At 43.5% G+C, this 13,120-nt stretch overlaps 1 protein-coding gene across 1 annotated transcript in view; it reads left to right on the top strand.

Moving 5' to 3' along the window:
- The window catches only part of MAP3K4 (mitogen-activated protein kinase kinase kinase 4), a 109,339-nt gene that overhangs the window by 73,489 nt on the left and 22,730 nt on the right, over positions 1-13,120 (top strand). The window contains exons 12-18 of the mRNA XM_042781574.1: positions 1,357-1,518; positions 2,001-2,134; positions 2,636-2,714; positions 3,948-4,014; positions 9,602-9,698; positions 10,517-10,663; positions 11,220-11,356. Of these exons, the coding sequence (XP_042637508.1) occupies positions 1,357-1,518; positions 2,001-2,134; positions 2,636-2,714; positions 3,948-4,014; positions 9,602-9,698; positions 10,517-10,663; positions 11,220-11,356 (823 nt within the window). The remainder of the gene's footprint in view (positions 1-1,356; positions 1,519-2,000; positions 2,135-2,635; positions 2,715-3,947; positions 4,015-9,601; positions 9,699-10,516; positions 10,664-11,219; positions 11,357-13,120) is intronic.

The raw sequence follows: 13,120 nt of genomic DNA, 5'->3' as shown, positions 1-13,120 counted from the left end.
CTTCCTACCCTTGTTCACCCCTTCCCTTCATCCTTCCTTGCCATCCCCTCCCATCTTCCTAGCTGTGTCCCTGGGCAAATGCTGTCCTGTTGGTCGCATATATATGCTTGATTGTTTGAATGAGTGAATACTTTCCTGATGCTACTGTTCACCTTATAGGTCTGTTTATTGTTTGGCTGCCAGTTGAGTTGTGGGGGTTCAGTTCAGTTCCTAGCTTGAAGGATGTCAAAGGGCCATAGTCTCAGGGGTTCTGCCAGTCTTCATCAGACTAGTAAGCCTGGTCTTTCTTATGATTTTGAGTTTTTTTCTGTGTTTCTCCCATTCTGTCCAGGACCTTTTATTGTGATCCCTTTCAGAGCAGTCAGCAGTGGTAGCTGGACACCATTTATTCTGGTCTTAGGGTTGTGGAGGCTGGGGTTCACTTGGTCCTTTAGTCCTTTGGACTAATTGTTCCCTGTGTCTTTGATTTTCTTTACTCTTCTTTGCTCCAGACAAAGAGAGACCAATAGTTGCACCTTGGTTGGCCATTCACAGGCTTTCACAACTCCAGTCTCTACTCAACCAGAATAGAATGTAGAACATAGACTTTGTGGATTGTGTTATGCCAGTTGACCTTTATGTCCCCTAAGATTGTGGCCCTGAGTCTCCATACCAGTGACTCATTCCTTTAAGGCATTTGGTTATGATTAAGATGTGTTCCTAACTTTGTCCTCTATATGCTCTGCTACATTCATGGTTGTCTTTGCAGCCCATATAAATGTATAGGTAGAGATCGCCTCTGTCCAACCTATGCACATGCATTCATGGCTGTGGCCCCCTTCAGCTTGAGTATCCATCTGTGTATACATTCCTGAATTACTGTTGTTACTGCTGTTACAGGATTGTGTATGTAGTAGTATTCACCTCTGTCCCTGTAACTCCTGGCTCCTCCTGTCTCTTCCCCTGCCTTGATCATTTTGTGCTGAACTCCCCTTTAATGTGTGCTGCTTTTCCCTTCACCCAAGTTAATATCTGTGTGTACCCTCCAGTTGGTGATTTCCCTTTTTTCCCCTGCAACCCCTGGTAACCTTCAAAGAATAATAAATTTTGTGTGTCAGATTTTTCTTAACTTTTCCCAGTAGTGGTCTCATATAATAATTGTCAGAAGGACAGATTCTTGATGCCCGATACAAGTAGAAATGAAGGTAATATGGTTTTCTCTACTTTTGACCATTCTTCTGAATAATCAAATCAAACATACTGAAATGCATTGCAGTGGGAATGCCCTTGTTGATGGTGAGGGACATCCTCCTTTAACTATAGGAAGCATTGTGTCATTGCTGCATGTTGAGGTGACTGTGTTTTGGAACTCTTTAGAACGATGCACTAGAGCTGTGCAACAGAATAAGTGATGCCATTGACCAAGTGGACCACATGTTCACATCAGAATTTGATGCTGAAGTTGATGAGTCTGAGTCTGTCACCTTGCAGCAGTACTACCGGGAAGCAATGATTCAGGGGTACAACTTTGGATTTGAGGTAGGTCCAAAAGAGGAGGAAAACACAGTACCATTTAGCAGTTGCTCTGTAACTTACTAACAAAATATATTATCAGTCTTGTATGGCAAATTTGATTATTAATTGTAACCATAACTTACTAAAATAATGTATTTTATACCTGCTGAATGTCACGTGTGTTAATTTTCTTTCCATCTGTCAGATACTTGCCCAGTATTTATTTTGTGCTGCTACCTGCTTACATTTAAAATCTTTTATGAAATGTTTAATATCATAAAAGCACAGTCTTAATTTAGTGCTTTTTAAAAAAAACTAATGAGTAAAACATTTGTAAAACTGCATTTTGAGACACTAGAATCTATAACTCTTCCAAAGTCTTTTCAGAATATATAAATACTTACTGGATTTGCCTTTTGATTTTAGAAAGTAGCATTGTACTGTTGAGGTATTCATCTAATAGTTATTTTCTTCTTAATTTTGATATACATGGAATCTTCTTACAGTATCATAAAGAAGTTGTTCGTTTGATGTCTGGAGAGTTTAGACAGAAGATAGGAGACAAATATATAAACTTTGCCCGGAAATGGATGAATTACGTCCTGACAAAATGTGAGAGTGGTCGAGGCACCAGACCCAGGTAGTGATCAAGTCTGCATCTGGCCTTTGTGAGTCAGTGGGATTGGCATTGTTTCGATCTGCAGTGCTGTGTGGCGTTTGTCAGGAGATGACACACAGCGGGATGTGGAACTCTATGGTGACCAGTTTTTTTAAATGAAAATATTTCCATAGAAAACCCCATAATTTTTGGAAACTTTTTTCTTTTGTTTTGATCTGAGTTATCTCTCACAGAGTTTCCATTCTCCTGGACAAGGTCTTTTTTTTTTTCTCTCTGATGAAATTTATTCCTGTTACTAAGTGTACACAAGGAACAAACTGCTTTATTAAGATGTTGTTTTGTTCTTTCTCAAAAGACCACACTATAAATTTATTCAACCCCAGCACTTACAAACTTACATTAAAATGTGTTTTGGGCTACATGGCACTTTCCCGGGGGATTACTTTTCAGTCTTGTAGAATCTAAAATGCTGCAGTGTCTTCTTGGTTGTGTGGTGATTTTGAACTTTGTCCGATAAAACAGGTGGGCGACGCAAGGATTTGATTTTCTGCAAGCCATCGAACCTGCCTTTATTTCAGCTTTACCAGAAGATGACTTTTTGGTACGACATTTTCTAAAGGTCTTCTCATGAAAAAACAAGTTGATCTTTGGGTGTTATTTTGTTGTGTATCTGTTTATTTTGTATTTAATAAACCCACTGCTATCAAATCGATTCTGACTCATAGTGACCCCCCCATTGGTTTCCAAGGCTGTAAATCTTTACATATGTAGATTTCCCCTTCTCCTCCTTGTGGAGCAGCTGGTGGGTTTGAACCACTGACCTCCTGGTCAGCAGCCAAATGCTTTACCCACTATGCCACCAGAGCTTCTTTTATACTTAATAATAATAAAACTCCCTGCCATCGAGTCTGTTCTGACACATAGAGATCCCCATTGGGTTTTCAAGGCAGTAATTTTGTGGAAGTGGATTGCCCCATCTTCCTTCTGTGTAGCCAAACTTCTGACCTGGTTAGCAGTCACATACTTTAGGCACTATCCCAAAAAAGCCAAACTCACTGCCGTCGAATCAGATCCAACTCATAGCGACCCCTTCTTGGGTTTCAGAGGTGGTATCACTATGGAGGTAGACTGCCCAGTCTTCCTTCCGAGGAGTGGCTGGTGGGTGTGAACTGCCAGCCTTCTGGTTAGCAGTCAGATGCCCTAGGCACTACACTACCAGAGCTCCTTAGGCACTGTAGTGATTCTTAAACCTTGTTATACATAACTGTAATGATAATGCTGAGGAGTTGGAGTACTCTTCTCAGCCTGTAAGATTTGTACTCTTCTTTCCTATAACAATGCTGTTCAACAGATTAGTGAGTAGATAGTTATAAACCTTGGCACTTTATAAAATACTTACTAGTTTTGTACTTTAAAATTGCCAGCTTGGTTTTTGGCAGTTAAATGAGAAATAGGGACTAGCTAATTCCTTCAGTGTGAGTCATTGGAGAGCATATTAATTGTTCTCACTGTTATTCTCATAAACTCCATCAGTTCATCTGAGCAATAGAGTTGATGACTAAAACGTCCTGCCTCGTGCATACCCCTGCACTGTGAGGAGTGGAAGGCAAATTTGCTTTCATGTATAAAGTTGGAACAGCTTACTACATTCTTGTAAATCATGTAGAATTTATGCTTATTTTAAGTTTGTGCCTGTTTTCTTTTACATTAGCTTTGAAAATATTGACTAAAAATAGCCTCTTTTAAGTGTACTGAAAACCTTGCTGGTGCTGCTGACAGGATTAGAGGGCTGCACATTCTCTGACTTCTCTTCCCGTTTTCCTTTGGTCTCCAGAGTTTGCAAGCCTTGATGAACGAATGCATTGGCCATGTCATAGGAAAGCCACACAGTCCCGTTACAGGTTTGTACCTTGGTAAGACAGCCGTTACTAGCATTTCTCCCGGAGCATACTGGTTTGGGTGAGCGACTCATCTCGTGGTTACAGCCATTGGAAGCTGTAAGAGATTCTTAGGGTCGTTCAGGAAATGACGGTGAGAGCTGCCGAGAGGTGGTGTGCCTATAGAGGATTCCACAGTAGTTCTAAATTCAATAGGATGTAGATTAAGATGCCACACAGGGTACTTCATGCTAGCCAGCAGCGATCCACTGCAAGTTGGTTTCTTCTTTGCACACCAATGCTACTATCCTCTTCTTCCTCTAAAATCCTTTCTCACAGATGGTGGGGGTGGGGGTCCTGAAGATAGCTAGCTGTCTGTCAAGAAGCCAGGGCCTCTCCAGCTACAGGTGAAGGAGTAGAATTGTCTACCTCCTTCCTCTTTGGTTTTTTTCCACAGCTTTGCTCAGTACTCGTTTCTCCACCAACTGGCCAGCTCCCATTGAGTGGTATTTAAAAAAATCAGATGAAGTTAGGCTGCAGCGTGCACCACGGTCTGAGTTACCCTCTCCACTGTAACAGTAGTATCACAGCCGGCTGTAACCAGCAAAAGTTCATTTTTTCACAGAGTGGTGTTGCCGTTGTTATGTGCCGTCGAGTCAGACCTGACTCATCGCGACCCCTCCTTGGGTTTCTGAGGCTGTATCACTACGGAAGTAGATTGCCCCATCTTCCTTCTGAGGAGTGGCTGGTGGGTTTGAACAATAGTCAGGTGCCTCTCACAGGGTCGGAGGCTCTGAATTCGAGGTGCTGGCTCTAGAGCAAAGCGCGCGCTCTCTCTCTGTCTCTCTCTCTATCTCTCTCTCTCTCTCTCTCTCGGCTCTGGGGGACAGTCCTCCTAGCTCCTGAGCTTCTGCTCCTGAGCACTCTTCATGCGGTTTGGCGTCTCTGCTCCCGTGGTTCTGCTCTGCTCGCTTATTAGTCTCTCCTGTATTTTAGGAGACATTGACTCAAGACTCCCCCTACACTAATCATGCTCCATTAACATAACACAGATAACCCATTCCCAGATAGGATTATAACCAAGGGCATAAAGGTTAGGATTTATAGCATGTAATTTGAGGGGACATAATGCAAGCCCTACCATTCTATCCTTTGATCCCCCAAAATTCATTTCCTTCCGTAAGTAAAACACATTTATTTCATCACCTCATCCCAAAAGCTGTAAGTCTGTTCCACATCCCAAAATCTCATCTTCTGAATCATCTGAATCAAATATGTCTGAGACATTAGGCATATTCCATCCTGGGGCAAAATTCCTTTTCATCTGTGAACTTGTGAAATCTAGAATACGAATTACCTGTTTCTGGAGTAAATTGGTGGAACAGGCCGAAAGTAGACATTTCTACTACAAATAGAAATTGGAAGGAAAGAAGGGGTAACAGGTACCAAGCATGTCCAAAACCCAGCTGAACAAAGTACATTAGGTCTCAGAGCTTGAAAATAATGTTCTCTTCCTTGGCACCATCTAGGCAATGTCCTGCCTTCCAGATGCTGGGTGTTGGCCGTACATGCCCTCTGCATTCTGGGTATAGACCTGTGGGCCCTGGGCAACTCTACTCCCTCAGCTTTAAGGAGCCCCATTCTCGTAGTTCATCTCAGTAGCAACCCCACCCCCTCGTCCTGGCAGGCCCCATCCTCTGCCTCTTGTGTACGGCAGCCCTGTCCTTCAGCTTTGTCCGGTGGCCCCGTTCCTTTGGCACACATTAACTACAGTCCCACACTCTGGAACCGAGTTGGCCAAGATCGAGGCTAGGATACATGTCCTTAGCTTGTACAACAGAATTTTCTAAATCTTGCTAAAATCTATTTTCATTTTGCACAGTTCATTTTTAAGTCCATCTCTTTCCTCTTGCATTTTACTATAAGTGGTGAGCAGAAACCACATGGCCCCTTTAAGAACTTCGAATTCTCATCAGACAGATACCAGTTTTATAACTTACAAGTTCTACTTTCTATCAAACATTTGAAAATAGTTCAGACAAGCTCTTTGCGACCGCATAAAAAGCATCGCCATTCCTCTAGTGTTTAATCACATGTTCATCATTTTCTTTTAAAACCAGAAGCACATTTAATGTCCACATTTCTAGCAACATCCTGTTGCTGTCCCCATATGTATTCTCTAAGACAACAGAGACTTTCTCTATTGCTCTCCTCACTTTCTTCTGAGCCCTCACCAGGAATTGCCTTTGATGTCCATAAATCTATCAACACTCTGTTCAAGGCAATCTAGGCTTTTACTGTTGGGCACCTTAAAAGTCTTCCAGGCTCTATCCATTATTCAGCCCCAACTTGCTTCCATATTTTAGGTCTCTGTTAGAGCAGCACCCCACTCTTCCGATACCAAGTTCTCTCTTAGTTACCTGGTACTGCTTTAAGAGAAGTACCACAAGTGGGTGGTTTTAACAAACAGAAATTTATTTCCGCACAATTTAGGAGGCTGGCCGTCCAAACTCAGGGCATCGGTTCTAGGGAAAGGCTTTCTTCCTCTGTTGGCCCTGAAGGAAGGTCCTTGTTTCTTGTGAGCAGTCTTCATGTGACCTGGCATCTCTCCTCCCTCATCTCTGCTCTGCTCACTTGATTAATACCTTCTATATCAAAAGAAATTGACTCAAGATACGGTATTTTCATACAACTAATGCGTGCCTTGTATGGTTCTCATAAAGTGTGCAACCCTCTCACTCATTAGCCTCCTCTTTACACTATGCACGTTATATATGTGGGTGTGTTTATGTGGAAAACACACCGCATATTTTGCATAACAAAGACAACCCATTCTCAAATGGGATCACAACCACAGGCATAGAGGTTAACATTTACAACACAGATTTTTGGGGTCGTATTTCAATCCATAACAATCACCTTAATTAGTGTCCATCTTGAAGCCTTAAAAACATAATACATGTCAGTGGAAATTTCTAAGAACAGGTCAGTGTTTTTCCCAATAGCTGTGTCTTTCTCTATTCTTGATAAAGTCTGTCGATAAAGTAAACCTGTGTTCATGTGTAATAAGCACCCAAAAATGCAGGATAGCAGTTTTGTACAATTTAAATCACACAGAATCAAAAATGGTAAATTTATTGAGCATGGACTATATTTCTTAATAGCTACAGAAAATTTCACAGACTAGGTTTTAGTCATTGGCTTCTTTATCTTTAAAACACACTCAGTTTAGACCTTTGTGTTTGTCTCACAGCTGTTATAGAAATGAAAGTTACCATCTGCCAAGTTATTTGAATATTTTATAGGACATTCTGTATTCCTGTCACCAATAGATATTCCTCATCGCCAATAAACTTTGATTTTCTGAAATATTTGCTTAAGATATATTATTAATAATCCAGTAAAAACTATTTTAAATATTTTTATTGCACGAGAAATTATTTTCAGTTATAGAAAAGTTACACTATGAAGATGTTGAAAATCCAGAGAATGTGTGCATAGGAAGACTCTCCCTGCAGAACAAATTACAGACCTAGAGCTCCACTCACATCCCCGCAGCTCACAGGCCTGCTGCCAGCCTCTGAGAGGCTTATCTCTCAGCAGGCCTGTCTCTCTAGCTGCTGGTGACACGAGTTTACAGCACTCTCTGTCCACTCTTTGTCATTGATCCTCAGTATGCCATGTGGGAAATAGAGGACTTAGAGTCAGGTTTCCTGGTGGCTGGGTGACCTTGGGCTGGTCATTTAGTGTCTCTGAGCCTCCCTTTCTAATGTTGAGCATCGGCTCCTGTGAGCTTCAGGCAGGAGTAACGGTTTGTACACTGTGGTTGTCATTGATTTTGTGCTCTCAAAGGAAAGTCAGTCAGAGTAAGGGCCTGGCACTGTTGTCTTTCTCTTGCTCACTCCCTCCCCCTCTGCCCTTCCACGTGACTAACGGTAAAAGCCTGGTGCTTGAGCTTGCCGCTTTCTGTGGCACACGTGCACTTTCGTGTCTCTGACATGGTTTGCTGTGTAACAGGGAGACCACACTGCATAGAATTCTCTTGCATTTGTCATCTGACAAGTGTGGAAAATCCTCCACTTCAACAGGTCGACATCTCAGTCTTTCTAGTGGCTGAATTGTGTCATTATGGATGCGGCACAGTTCCTTCTACCCTTTTCTTATGCCAGTTGTTAAGTACTATTGTTATCTTTGTAAATTCCATCAGATCATAAAGATGTTCAAATTGTATGTTCTTTCATCTTATCCTGCAAGCGTTTGTTTTGTTTTTGCCTTGAAAATATCTCTGTGATCAGTGTCCATCACTAACATCTGTTATGTTTATTGGCCTCTAATTTAGTGCAGTGAAGTGTCATGGTATTGCAGCATTAAATGTACCTACTCACTCTTAAATGTTTTATTTCACTGTTTCATGCATGAAGAATGTTAAGCATGTGTGCTTTGTTTTGTTTTTAACAGAATGTCTTCTTTTTATATCTTCATGAGGAAATTTTGTTTTGATTTTTGACTCTGTAGTTCCTACTGTCTTTGTTGACATAAAGATACCACCATCCTCACTATAAATCTTTTTTTTTTTTCCCCTTCTCTACATTTATTGCTTTTGGGTTTTTTCCATTTGGCATTGTAATGGTTGAGACAATGAACCAGGGACAGAAATTCCCGGAGTTTCGTGTTAACTTGCATGATATACACTGTCCATGTTGGTTTTACAAGTTTGCCCTTCAGATCTCTACATTTTGGGTACTTCTCCCCCCTGTGTAATGTTATTAAAAGGAAGCCAGCAAAGCAAACCCACCAGGAAGGAAAGGTTTCTGTTAAGGATCACATCCACATCCACTGAAATTACTGCAGGAGAGAAGGGGGCATACGACGTTCAAAAGAAAAACTCATTTGAGGTGAGGCAGAAGGTTTAAAGTACAAAAGGAGAAAAGCATGGTAAGGAGAAGTAGACAGAATAGAGCGTGTCTGTTACTGCATCTTGGAGTCACAGGAAGGAGACATTGTTAGCATTGTTGTACTCAGCTCAGTAAGTAGTCGATATCTAAAACTTTATCTGCTACCGTGTTTACCTCCTACCCAGATTTCTAAAAGGAGAAGGCAATGTGCTCTGCACACAGAGCTGTCAGGCTAAAACGGTGCCCCGTCCACCTGCGTGCTTTGGAACAATGATGGTTAAGCTGACCGTACTCAGGAAAGTGACAGCGGCTCCCCTGCTCACCTCAGGCCGTGGCCAGGTGTCACGCCCGTCATGTCTAATTTGCTGAAAAAGACACCAGCGTGCCTTTGTATTAACAAGGTGCTCGATTAGCCCCATTGACAGTTGTTGCTGTGATAGGGTTCACTGGACGTCATGTCTACGTCAGGCCAAGAATTTTAAAAATGGTTTTGATGGGTGGAGAAAAGTTTGAATGCTTAATATGATTTTATTAACTTTCAAGAAGTGATGTGTATTTGTATAACATGTATCTGTAATATCATTGTTAGTTACGTAGATGGATTTAGTTTGGTCACTGGCAGAACTGAGTAACGTCCCCTGTATACTGACTTGCCTGTTGTGATGATCCTCTGTTGACCCTTTAACAAGCTCCTCTGTTGCCGTTCTCCCTGACAGCTCTGCATCGGAACAGCCCCCGGCCTGTGAAGGTGCCTCGATGCCACAGTGACCCTCCTAACCCCCACCTCATTATCCCCACTCCAGAGGGGTTCAGGTATTTGGTGCTTCTGTAGCATTTGCCTCATGGGTTCTTCTCACTGCATGCTGATCCTAGACCTGCCGGGTGCTTGCTTCTGGTGACTCCATGTGTTCTCTGCATCCTTGTCCACCTTCAGCGCACCCATGTGTGTTCACTTGAAGACACCCCCGCACCTGATTTGAAAGCCGACATGTACCTTTTAAGAGAATGGCCTGTCTCCGCTTATTTATAACCTCAAGCTGCTAAATGCTTTCTAGCTTTGAAGTAATTCTTTCTTTTCTTTCTTTGAAAAATTACTTTAAGAAAACAAATTTGGGTTCATAGCATAATGAATATTGACAAGCAACACTAGGTGTTAATTTAAAAGCAACACTAGGTGTTAATTTAAAAGTGGAGAAAAAGCTGGATGTTCCTTCCAGGCTTGTTGGCCACATGTGTGTAATTCAGAAGCAATGTTGATACAAAGAGAGTTAGGAACTATCCTACTTTCCATGTAATCATCTTGAATGTGGTGGCATTTCTGCATTTTGAGGTTGTAGCATTTCCTCGTCCCCGGAATGTTCTCATTTGAAGAAGTTCATTTTCTTTGACACTGTGTGCTAGGAAAGAATCACATTCCCCCACACACACACACCAAAGTTTGAATTTTTTTTCTCCTGATTTACTTATTTCTTTTGAATACCTAGACTTGCATCTCAGTCTGAGAACAGTTTGCATTTTACATTTATACATTTTTTTTCACTCCCCTGCCTTGTCTTACTATGAACTGAAAACCCCTCGAGCGTCCATCCCCTTTCCCAGCTGTGTTGCTGAAGCTTTTCTTCTCGTCTTAGCACCCGGAGTGTGCCTTCGGACGCACGGAGCCTCGGCAGCCCTGCTGCTGCTGCTGCTGCCGCCACCGCCGCCCCCGTCGGGCGCCCCAGCCCCTCTGGCAGCGACTGTGCGCCACCCAAACCCACCAGCAGTGCCCCTGAGACCAGGTAGTCTCCCTTTCCTGGTGCCATGCCTGCTTGTCACCTCAAGTACACTCTGTAACGAGCTGAGCTGTAGAATGGGTCCCACAGCGAGACTGGGCTCTTCGCCCTTGCTGTGTGAGTAACAGCAGAGACCTTCTCGGTGCCACATCACATCACAGAGCTCTCGCACCTGCCAGCAGGAGTCAGTAATTGCCAGATTTCAGGTGTTTCTCTGGAGCTGGTAAAGCCTCTGCTGATAATCACCAGGTGGAGGGAATGGCTGAGGAAGGTCCTCAGAGAAGGGCCTGGGGCTTTGTGTCAGCACCCTGTCCCAGTGAGTCACAGATTGTTCAAAGGTGCCGGCTAGTTGCCAGCTGCAGGTGATGGGTTTTTTGTTTTTAAAGAGGATCTACTTTCTAACCAAGTTTCCTAATTTTAAACAATGGTGATTAGAAGTAGTTCACAAAATCGCAGAGAAGAGTTCATGACGTGTGTGTCTCAGGTGAGAATAGGTCCTGGCCAGAGAGAGATCAGGCCTGCGGCAAGCTCCAGGCGCATGTCCATCTTTCGTGTCAATTAGACAGGAAAGTGGGTCTTGCCGTTTGTCTGTCGTCATCGTCTTGGCTGAGGATTTCATTGAGTTCTCAGGAGTTTGGTGGACAAAAATGACTGTTGGTTGTGCTCCTCTGCACCACGTAGCCGAGCGGAAGGATGCCGGTGCGGTTCCGTCTGCCGGGCAGTGGGTTGATGCAGTCACAGGAGGCTGCCTTGGGAGTGATGTGATCCCAGAAGATGGGTTGTGAAGGCTGTCGCTCCCTGTGGCAGGCTCTTGGACAGCATCCAGAGTCAGTGACAGGCTTCAGAATTTAGAATAGACTAAATGCTTTCAGCTTGCTTTACAACAGCTAAAATTCCTAAAACATTGCCAGTCTTCTGGTTCATTAAAATAAGTCGGTCTTAATTTTTAGTAGTAAATGTCTGTAACCTCAAATTGTCAAAGTATTTTGCAGCTAAAACAGTCAACTAAAATTTAACAGATAACTGGGAACAGGGTCCCACTCATCTTCTTTACTTCTTGGCAAATAGTCTCACGTATGTTTCACACCCCTGCACGAAGTACTGAAAGAATCCTTCTCTGTAAGTGGCAGTATCGGCTGAAGGCAAGGGCAGTGCTGTGGCCATGCTCCTGACTGAGGACAGCACAGAACTTGGGCGAGTGTGCCTGCTCTCACGGCTGCTCCCACCAGGTTGCTCTTGGCCTGGGAGACAGGGAGTGTGCCTCTCAGTTTGTAAAGGTTCATGGGCTGTGATTGGAGGCCTTTGTAATTAGGCAGTGTGGTACCTTAAACATTTTTTAATGCAAGAATTAAATACCTACAGTTGGCCTTTACATGCGTTTCATTTATACTCTGCACAAGCAACTTTCCACTGTGGTGTTATAAGTAATATTTCATAAATATCTTTCATGTTAAATCCACATATACTCTAGAGAGATCCTGCCTGTTTACAAATTTTAATACCATCATAATAAAACAAAAAAAAACCAAACTCACTGCCATCGAGTCGTATACAACTCACAGCAACCCCGCCTTGGGTTTCCGAGGTGGTAACACTACGGAAGTAGATTGCCCAGCCTTCCTTTTGAGGAGTGGCTGGCGGATTTGAACCGCCAACCTTCTAGTTAGCAGTCAGATGCCATAGACACTACACCATGAGAGCTCCTACCATCATAATAGTCTCCTTTTGGTTACCATCAAGGTGAAATTCATATAACCTAACCATGTTCAGGTAGACAGTTCAGTGGTACTTGGTACATGCCCGCCTCATTCTCTTTCCAGAACTTCCAGCACCCAGAAAGACCCCCTAGGGGCCTGCTGGGGTGAAGGCCATTTCTTGCAGAGGAAAGCCACTTCCTCACCTTTTGGAGCCTGTGTGCAAAGCCACGTTGAGATGGTGGTGCCCGTGAGTTCATGCGTCACTGGCATGACGTTACCCTGGGCCTCAGCAGGTGCACAGCTGACCACGTGTGAGGGGCCTTTGAGTTGGTTCTGGGGTGCAGAGCTCCCGAGGAGTGTCAGTCCTGGTGCACTGTGTCCACTTAGATGCCAGAGTCTGACACACAGCCAGGGGCCTGTGAGGAAAGCTCACAAAGCCACCTCTGCAAGCTCAAACACAAACATGGCGCACAGCCACGCCTTTCTTACAGATGCCTCAGCCAAATGTAACTGCACTTGTCTCAAAGCATTTCATCAGTACTTTGACTTGTTTTGACTTGACTGAGTGACTAGATTCCGGGTGCGACTGCCTACCCAGTGTTATAAAGCATGTTGGCAGTCTGCTCGCGTGAGCCGGCTCTCACAGACTCGCCAGAGCCCAGCATGATTTTTTTCAGGAATTTTGCAGCTGGTTGCTACACCACAGAAATTGACAAACTCTAAACCAGGACTCCTACCCCCTCCCCTGCCCCCATCCCTAGAGCTG

Source organism: Orycteropus afer, unplaced genomic scaffold, assembly GCF_000298275.1.
Source record: "Orycteropus afer afer isolate SDZICR_OR568_19922 unplaced genomic scaffold, OryAfe1.0 scaffold00135, whole genome shotgun sequence".
Taxonomy (NCBI): Eukaryota; Metazoa; Chordata; class Mammalia; order Tubulidentata; family Orycteropodidae; genus Orycteropus; species Orycteropus afer.
This window is presented reverse-complemented; position numbering and strand designations above follow the sequence as displayed.